At 39.9% G+C, this 10637-nt stretch overlaps 1 protein-coding gene across 1 annotated transcript; it reads right to left on the reverse strand.

Moving 5' to 3' along the window:
- Positions 1–4068: 4068 nt before the first annotated feature.
- Positions 4069–6905, reverse strand: lrrtm3 (leucine rich repeat transmembrane neuronal 3). The gene is made up of 2 exons (XM_002936861.5): positions 6378–6905; positions 4069–5729 (listed from the first exon to the last, which is right to left on the reverse strand). Exons 1-2 carry the CDS (start codon positions 6379–6381, stop codon positions 4189–4191), a joined length of 1545 nt encoding a protein of 514 aa, XP_002936907.2. The 5' UTR covers positions 6382–6905; the 3' UTR covers positions 4069–4188.
- Between the last annotated feature and the right edge of the window lie 3732 nt (positions 6906–10637).

Below are 10637 nucleotides of genomic sequence, written 5' to 3' on the forward strand. Positions count from 1 at the left end.
GTTTTGTGTTACATGTGTGATGACATCTCACTAAGGTGAACTAATGGCAAAGTATTCACACTGGATTTCCCCTAAGGGGTTACATCTAGCGTGAATGGTGTGTAAACCAGTGGTTTGACTGTGAGTAAAGTATTGTTGCATTGGCGGAATTAGATTTCCTTAGTTGAGGGATTAAGATGCAAATTGTCCTTGAGATTTGGGATTGATGTTTTCATATCCATTTAAAAGAGAAAATAACCCCTGTAAAGTTAAGTAACTTTTACGAAGGACAGAAAGAAACAATGCTAACAGCTCCTTCCCTACCTTTACATTTTTCACTGTGTGACAATTATCTGCCCTGATATTAACTATACAGCACAGCACTTCCATAGGATCACAATAAAAACAGTGGCGGCAAAGGGATTATTTTGTAAGGACATGAGAAGCTGCTAAGCAATATGCTTGGCAGCTCTGCTGTTTTATGGTGCAGCATTTTACATTGGTCACTCCTTAACTATACAGTGGTGGTAGGTCTTCATATAGCATGCTGCACATTACCTTATATACATGGACATGAAATGCAAGGGGGGCATCCTAAAGGTATTAAAAGTTGCAATTAGGTATATTTTTCATAATCTTTTTCTCCCCCTGGCTACTTCTTGATAATGAATGTTACAAAATAGGGTGAGGTTGAGGGTTCTCACTGACCAAATAGCAATTATTGATATGCTTTATATACAGAGTGAATTGTGGTTTCTCATAGAGACATTACATAGAGTGAGAGACTGTGCAATGTGCTATAAGACATATCAGTCCAAAGTGCTGATTTATGGAGAAATCTTTTCTGCTACAGTACAAATATGTCACTGTAAGAGGTCTTGTAGCAAAACCTAATGTGGTGCACACCAGCTTTAAAATGGTTCCACTTTGAAAAAGAAGCAGTGCAGCAGTGGTGTAACGACATGTTACTGGGCCCCACATCAAATTCAGTTTAGGGCCCCAAAACATTAATTTTTGGGCCCTCTAAACTTATGGGCCCCACTGCGCCCACAGGGACCACTAAGGTCCTGCAAGGGCTGCTTAAGTTTTGCTTCAGTAGAGGCCCCAGAACAACATAGTACAGGTATGAGACCTGTTATCCAGAATGATCGGGACCTGGGGTTTTCTGGTTAAGGGGACTTTCCATAATTTAGATCTCCATACCATGTCTACTAAAAAATCATTAAAACATTAATTAAACCCAACATAATATGTTTTGCTTCCAATAAGGAGTAATTATATCTTAGTTGGGATTAAGTACTAGGTACAGGTATCGGACCCCTTATCCGGAAACCCCTTATCCAGAAAGCTCCGAATTACGGAAAGCCCGTCTCCCATAGACTCCATTATAAGCAAATAATGCAGAATTTTAAAACTGATTTCCTTTTTTTATGTAGAAATAAAACAGTACCTTGTAACTGATCCCAACTAAGATATAAATAATCCTTATTGGATGCAAAACAATCCTATTGGGCTTAATTAATGTTTTATTAATTTTTTAGTAGACTTAAGGTATGGAGATCCAAATTACGGAAAGACCCCTTATCCGGAATACCCTTGGTCCCGAGCATTCTGGATAATGGGTCCTATACCTGTACTGTTTTGTTATTACAGAGAAAAAGAAAATCAATTTTAAAAATTAGAAATATTTTTTTTTAATGGAGTCTAAGGAAGATGGCTTTTCTGTAGTTCGGAAAATTTCTAGATAACAGGTTTCCAGATAACAGATCCCATACCTGTACTGAGAATATACACGCCAATAGTCTTTCATTTGTCTTGAAGTTATGTAATGTATCTAACTGCATCCATCTACATCAGGAATAACACAATCTGACATGAATTAAAAATGCACAGTATAGTAATATTGCAAAAGTGGGTATTTCTAAAATATATAGAAATATAGTTTTCCTTGTCTACTTCTTAAAACCAAATGCATAATTTTACATATACTGTATATTCAGTCTCTTACAGATCACCCTTTTTTCTCCAGACCCCCTGGATGCATGTTCTGTATAGTGTTCTCTCGTCACTGGTTTTAATGCCTTTTCCAGGTCATCAGTATGCAGATTAAATTAAATGGAATAGATTCCCATTGCACACTGCCAGTTATGGTAGGTTTAGCATTATGTACAAGGCTGATTGGCTGCTCTGTATAGCCGACATATATCTTAAAGGGGACCTGTCACCCTAAAAAATAATTTCAAATCCTTTTCTATCATGTTAGTTATGCAAAATAAACTTTACTTACACCATATAAACTATTTAATTTTTTTTTCCTTTAGTCTTGGAATTTACAGTTAGCAAGCAAGCAGGCAGGTGCCATTTTGTAAAGACTGCATTTGCCATTTAGGTGATATCTATGAAGTGCTGAATGGAAAGTTAGAAAATCTGAGCTGTCAATCATATATTGCCTGCCCCGCCTCTATGTCTCAGGCAGCTCAAATTTTTAAATACATTTATAACAGGTATGGATGATTTCATTAAAAATGAATTTGAGTTTCATGTTAAATTTATAAAGGACTCTAATTATACAGCTTTTTTTGTGTGGGTGACAGGTCCCCTTTAAAGTGTATGACCAACGTAAGGCATACATTACAAACATTACAGAGCAATGCAATTTATTTATGCCTTGCTGCTTTATCAGAGACTCTAAAAAATGTTTCTGTCAAGCAATCAGTATGGTAGATCTCACTGTTATATATAAGTGCATAAGCATATAGTAATGATGGCAAAGTGGCTTCTTACACCAAAGCTATGTAGTTAGTTTGAATCAAAGTAAACACTAAGTTTATTTAGCTGTCCACAGACCAGAAACTTTTGTCTGCAGCTCTCTTCTTTGTTCTCCCTGGCTCAGAGAATGTGACAGATTACTCTTATGCTCTGCCTGTATAATGTGCCCAGATCTGACAAACTACAAAGCCTCCTGCCAAAGCCAAGCACTGGTCGTAGGCCACGCACAAAAGACATCCCCACACCCTGATGTTCTGGAGTACACAAAGCATGGAGAGCTGCGGGTAGAAGTGTCAGTTCTGTCATAAAACTCACTGCACAACACTGTTGAATCAGAACCGGTTAAATACAGTGGGAATCATTTACTTAGAAAGTGCTGGGTTTTAATGTGGCATCTCTTGCCCACAATACTGCCCAGTTTTTAGCCTGTTCACTTTGTGAGCCTTGATGATTGACAGCAGAGTTTTCTGTGTTTTATACAAGTTTTTACTAGATGTTATGCCAAGGCGGGACAATTGCCACAAACTTATTATAACAAACTTACAGCATTTGTGCAAACAAGGAGTCTGCACTTATGGCAAATAGAAATAACCTCAGTGGTTTCCCAGATCTACATGGATTTGTTTACTAAGATGGCAGACAGCATCTAAATAATGTTTTGGCTGAACATTAGCACAAGTATGGGACCTGTTATCCAGAATGCGTGGGGCCTGGTGTATAAGGTATCTTTCCATAATTTGGATCTCCATACTATAAATCTACATAAAAAATAATTTAAACATTAAATAAACCAAATTACCATTATTTTGCCTTTAATAAGGATTTATTATAGCTTAGTTTGGATCAAATACAAGGTAATGTTTTATTATTGCAGAGAAAGGAAATCATTTGAAAAAAAATGGAATAATTTAATTAAAATGGAGTTTATGGTATATGGCCTTCCCATAATTTAGAGATTTCTGGATAACAGGTTTCCAAATAACGGATCCAATACCTGTACTTTGCCCCTGAGGCATAAGTAGAAGTTACTGGGTCCAAACCAAAATCATTCTTGGGCTCCCCAATACTTTTGGAATAACACATTTTTTTAATAAATGTTAATGGGCCCCTTATACCTCCTAGGCACCATCAGTCCTCTGCTTTCTATATAGATAGGTTCCTGCTATACTTTATGCTTTTATATTTAGAGAGCAGATTTATCTTTAAAAACCTTTAAACCTTAAAAACTGCACTTTAATTCAATCAAAAATTGTTAAAAAATCATCAGATATTTCCGACTAATTCCTATGAATTTACATAGCATGCCTAGAATTATGGGTAGACAAATTAATTTCAGGTTTATTTTTTGCAGAAATTAAAATGCACAATTTCAAGTTAACATTGTCAAGTTCTGTTAAAAAAAAAAAAGACAAGTTGTGTAAAAGGTTTTTATTCCAGCATTTACACCTCACATTCCCGGGAGCCCGACTGGTTATATGTGCAGGCAGCCGAGCCATTAGGCACCATCTCACAAGTTTCTTTGCTTCCAGGACTGTAGTCTACATAAAATTCCTGGGCGGATGGAGTCATTTGAGTTAATGATGGGCTTTTCTGGTGCCTGTGATTTTTCATAAGAGATCCCTGCTGCAGGTGTCTCTTGCCTGCTGGAGATCTCCTCCAAGAGACATAGATAACTAAAGAGATCACAATAACTGACAAGAAAAGAGCCACAGTCCCTGCAATGATTTTGTGTAATGAGATTAATTCTGTAGCACCTTCATTACTCTCATAGACTGACTCCGTGGTGCCAACAGTTGGAGGTACTGAGTAATTGTTCTCCTGCTTAGTGCTGATAACGCTGAGCAGTACGGTGGGGGTTCGGGCAATGTTTATCAGCTCCCTGTTTTCTATAATGCTTTTACTGCACACATTGTAGTTCCCTACTGCTTGCATCACGTTCACCCCCTGCAGCTCTTTGGGGCTGGCACACAGAATTGTATTGTCTCTCAGTCCTTTAAAACTTTTCAGCCAGTTTACTAAAGAACAGATATTTCTGGTACATTCCCATATATTTCCAGCCAGGCCTATATCTGTGACTGATCTCCAAGTGTCCAGAATATCTTGCCCAATGAAGGTGAGCTTATTAGAATCCAAGTTGAGACGCTGTAGATTAGGGACACATTGAAATACACTAGGGCCACTGAATGCTTCAATTTCATTGCCAGACAAATCCAGCCTCTGTAACGAGTGCCACGTCCATGACATGGTCTGCCCTATAAGGCTGATCCTGTTCCACTGCAAGTACAGGCTCTGCAGACTCACCAGCCTTGGGAAGAGAGCAAGATTGAGTCTGGAGAAATGGTTGTGCTCCAGGTGAAGCTCTTTTAACCTAATCATGCCTGTAAAAACGTTCCTGGCCAAGCTCCTGATTCGGTTATATCCCAGATCCAAAATTTCTAGGTTCCTGCAATCCTGAAATATCCTTACTGGGATTGTCCTTAGTAAATTTGATCTAATATGCAGACTCTGCAGCTTCCTCAAGCCTTTAAAGTGGCCAGGGCCTAAAGTCTGCAGTATGTTATAGGATAAATCCAAATTCCTCAGGTTGGTGACAGGTCGAAATGTATTGTTCAATAAAAGGGAGATCCTGTTGGAGCTCAGGATCAGTTCTTTCAGCCGGCGGATTCCATTAAAAGCATTCTCATCAATACTGCTAATATGGTTATGGTCCAGGTACAGCCAGGTGAGCTGATTCAGACCTTTGAATTGGTTGAATTTGAGAACATGAAGGCTGTTATATCGAAGGGACAGCCCTATACAGCCTGCAGATACAGATGAAGGGATTTCCTGCAGTTTCTGAGACTCACAATAGAACATTTTGCCATCACACCTACATCCTTTAGGGCACCCACGTTCACCAGAGGAGGACACTGCCATGATCACCAAGAGGGCAAACAGCACAAAAACAGCTGATCCACTGAGCATTCGATAAGGGTTGACACCTAAAATAAAAAGCCCGAGAGTTATTTTTCAAAATACATGCTAATAGATGCCAATCCCTCTGCAAGGACACTCTCCCTCCCCACAGCTGTGTTTTGGGGCATTCTGACATATGCAACAAACCCTTATCAAGCACTTGCTGCAATATACTACACAAGTTAGACTAGGGGGGCATGAATAATGTATGAGATGCTTATGTGTGCCAGTCTAACTGCCATCAACTGTTACAGCTGTCTCCCTATACATACAGACATATTTTGCTTGTGTGTTAATGTGTGACCAGCACTTCTGACCAAAATATCTGTTTCTGTAAGGGCACATAGATCTCTGCATGTGTGTGTGTTCTCATGTGAACACACAGGTAATGAGTGCAGTAGTGTTCTCCTATCAGTATGCCTGTGTATGAAGAGTAGAAGTGTATGTGTGCTCACTTGTAAACATGTATTTTTGGACAATAAGTGTTTAACATATGTCTGCAAGCAGTGAGCCTATCTTCATGCCTACATTAATGGGTATGTGTCCCCATGTAAGGGTGCAAAGAGCCTGTATCCATGGGCATGTGTGCAAATGTGTGCCTGTGTGTGTGTGGGTGCAGTAGCCTACATGGCTGGCTGAGGGTTAGAGCACAAGCATTACAATTAGGCACATACCCATTCTTCATTCATTAGAGAGCTGCTCCTCAGCTGTAGTTACTGACTATGGGGCCACAGGCACTTAGCCCTAGCCAGCTGCATTGTGGTGAGTCAGTGCTCCTTCCATGCACTCACTGGGCTTTCCTGGCACAGATGGGCACCTTCCAGCAGCATGATGGCAAGCCTACGGAATACTCCAAAAGTAGCAGCCAAGATCTGCCACAGCCACTTGTCCCCACAGATGAGCATCTCCGGATCAGCCACTCTTCTCCCCCTCTTTCTTGCATCAATACGCCATTAAGAATAAGAGCATCGACAATCCGCCTGATGACTGGTACAGACACTTCACTAACTGCTTTTGCCCCCACGGAGTATTCCAGCTCCCATTGTGATCACTGCATCGGCTCCAGGTTTAGAGCGTACAAGGAAAAGCAAGTAGATAGCAGCCGGCGCAAGTGCCTTCCAGTCTGTGTATAGGAGCTCATCATATCTCTGGCATTCAGACCGTTCGCTCGGTGCCTGTGACACACTGCCCCCTGCTGGCCGGTAACATTCATTGTATGTTCCATTAAATGTAGGCTATGGGCTCGCATGTAGAATCTGAGTGTGTTTGTGTGTGTTTGTGTGAGTGTGTATGTTGTGTACCCACATCCTCGCAATGGAAGTAAAAAATAGTGAAGCTATTAGTATAAATAGTCAAAATACTGTATGCACGAGCATGAAACTAACAGACAATTTACTTATGAAATGGGACCAGGGAATGTGCATTGATCAATCCCTTTTTCTTTTTGTATATTAGTATAAATAGTGGCATTTCTAGGGAAATGGCTCAAGAAAGCTAATGTTTTCTGAATGAAATAAAAAAAAAACCTTTATTTTAATCAACAAGCGACAAGAGTTTCGTACTTGCAGGAACTGCAGTTCAATCCCACAGATTTTGTATTAGACTCAGTTGTGCTTACTATTCCACACGGTTGAACCGGCAAAGCATCATGGGAACTGGAAGTTTTCAACTTCTGTAATGTGTAATGTTCTTTGGTTTTTGTTCACTCGTTCCCATTAGTCCCGACACTTGCAGAGCTTGCAGTCTGGTACAGGCATTGGCACCAAACGCAGCATAAATATTATAGAGTTTGCCACTGAATAATTGCCTATAAGGCAGGAGCCTCACATACCATACATGAGGTGCAGGTTATAACAACAGTAGTATTTTATGCACATACCTATACAGGGCCGCCGCTCCCTATAAGCAGAGTACGCAGTCTGCATAGGGTACCAACTCCCAGGGGGGCACCATCCCAGCTGCTCAAAAAAATAGTTTTTATATATTATAACATACCCCCCAACACTGGTTTTTATAGCGCATCCCACTGTCCCAGATAGTTCAATCAATCTATGGGGGCATTGTCTATGGGGGCTATTGGGGGCACTGTGTGTGTGGGGCCCTTTAGTAGGTGTTTTTTTTAATTATTTTATTTTTACTTCCGTAATATTTGGGGGAGGGGGCACAAAAGTAAATTTCTGCTTAGGGCACGCATTTGGCCAGCAGCGGCCCTGTACCTATATGCACTTCGGCAGTTGTAAAAAACCATAGCATCATTTTTCTTGTAAGCTTTTATGAGATTTGTGATACCTTGAGGCACCTCAGGCCCTTTAGCCACCCCCATGCTTTCCATTCCAGGCGGGGAGGTCTCTAGGTACCAGCAGGCCCTGGGAACATTTCATTGGTGGGCCCCCAAGACATTGGTGATATAAAGACCCAAAAGTACATGAAATTCTACTTAGTAAGGCAAGCAGTGAGGATTGGTCTGCATTTACATAAGTAGGTATGATTTCCAGGTGTGTCGCCCTGGACCATGAAAAAATGGTAGTGTCATAAGAAAAAGGCATAGAAATTAAAATAACCTGTAGAGCAGGGACCCCCAACCTTTTATACATGTGAGCCACATTTAAATGGAAAAAGTGTTGGGGAGCAACACAAGCATGAAAAGGGTTCTGAGGGAACCCGGAAGTAGCAAGAACCTTGGCTACTTAGTAGCCCCTATGTGGGCTGGCAGCCTACAGGAGGCTCTGTTGGCATTATACTTGGTTTTAATGCAACCAAACTTGCATCCTTACCAGAAATTCAAAAAGGAGCACCTGCTTTGAGGCCACTGGGAGCAACATACAAGGGGTTAGTGAGCAACATGATGCCCCTGAGCCACTGGTTGGGGAATACTGAGTAGAGCTTCTTGAGAATGGGATTGCAACTCTCTAATCACTCACACCATGACTATGGCTAACAGCACTTTATAAGCTCCTGTGTAGAACCATGAGGAAAGACATAGAAAATAACTTTAACTGACATTTTCTAAATGTAAATACATTTTAAATTGTCTAATCAGAATTGTTTGGGCTATGGGATTTGGGATTTTTTTGCAGTTATCTATGTAAAAACTAGGACCAATGACCAGATTGATAAAGAGAAGAGACAAGATGGGCTACTGATTATGGCAAAATGAACTCCAATGGGTATGATAAACTAAACCCATGTATTTAAGTTATGACCACTGGAGTGGCTACCACTACCAGCTGCACCACTCTGCTCCCACAAAACAGCCCGTTTGCTCTTACTATTTTAAAGAGCAGTGAAGTGCAGTGGATTGTCACAAATCTTGCTTAAATATCTATTGGTCATGCTCAGCTTTGGTTCCAAGAGAGGAAAGTGGAGAGTGTTGTAAGATGCTGCCTGCAAACTCACAGGGCTACTCTGCTTTTTGGGAACAGGTAAGGCAAATGGGATGTTTTGGGGTAGCCAAGTGGTACGGGTCGGGAAGGAGGAGTACAAGGTTTTAATTTTTTTTTTTTAAAGTGCTTGCTGTATTTTATGGCAACTCCCCAGGCTCCTCAGAATCATAAGAACCACCCACTCCACAGTACATTAACATAGAAAAGCATCTGGTTATAACTACCTCCAATGAGTTAAAAATATTGTGTAATATAATACAAAATATTATTAATGATGAATGTTTGTCACTATACAATAAATTCTAAAAAGGACTGCAAAATCTAAAATACAAATATGAAGTGTATGGGTGATAATTAATTATTGATTAAGCCATAAGTAAGGTAGGCATATGTGTGCTCATATTATGGAACATATTCATTTAGTCTCTAGGGGTAATTTCGGAGCCAGAGATTTATAAATTATTTGGAGTGTCATCAGCCTGATTTATGTGTTGTTTTTAAAGTGACTGAAAAAGTTCATTATCAGGGTTTCCTTGTCCTATAAAAAAAGCAAGTTTCAGTTTATCTGGTTTGATGCATATTTACCATATCCATATACTTCATTGTAATGCCAAACATTTCATGGTAATATTTATTATCATTCACAATATTTTAACTTATTTAGGGGGTTATAATCAATTTTAATTATGGGCTCAAATGGGACATATACAATTTATAGAATTGTTGTTTCATTCAAATGTTGCTGGACTGCATCTCCCATGATCAGGTCTGGGATTCAAAATAGGCCCTGGCATTTCATGTACAGAGAGGCCAAAATCAGCCCCCAGCAGCCCAATAAATAGTGGCTGACTATGGCATCTTGCCAAAATCCACAGATTGCCAGTCTGGGCATGCCCATGATTTTTCAGGGTTAAACGTGCTGGGAGCTGGATGTGTAATAAAGACAGTATAAAACCAAGAAGAGAAATTCAATGTAAAAGGGGGTTGCTTGCCTTTAAGTTAACTTTTAGTATAATGTAGAGAGTGTTATTCTGATACAATGTGCATATGGTCTTGATATTTTTATTATTTGTGGGTTTTAAATTATTTAGCATTTTATTTAGCAGCTCTCCAACTTTGAATTTTAGCAGCTATTTGGTTGCTAGGGTACCTAATAACCTAGCAATTAGGCAGTGGTTTGAATGTGAAACTGGAATATGACTAGGAGTGGGCCTTAATAGAAAAATGAGTGATAACAAGTAATAACAACAATACAATTATAGCCTTACAGGCTGATCGAAAAACAAATAATTCAAAAACTATAAAAAATGAAGATCATTTAGCTGCTTTGTTGTTTGCGGGGGACACAAATTCCAGTCATCTGCAAGATTATCATTTTGCATAATTCATTATCTGTGCCATTAAAAACTATTTCTAACACAGCATACTTCAAAGGCACTACATTTTCCCTTTTGGCAAGACTGGTTTCAGGGGTCCTGTTGATGCAGGGGGCCTGGACTGCTACAAAAGGGGTGGATGTTGGGCAGATTGGGGGGCTGGGTTTAGGCAGGG

This window comes from Xenopus tropicalis, chromosome 7 (assembly GCF_000004195.4).
Source record: "Xenopus tropicalis strain Nigerian chromosome 7, UCB_Xtro_10.0, whole genome shotgun sequence".
Classification (NCBI taxonomy): domain Eukaryota; kingdom Metazoa; phylum Chordata; class Amphibia; order Anura; family Pipidae; genus Xenopus; species Xenopus tropicalis.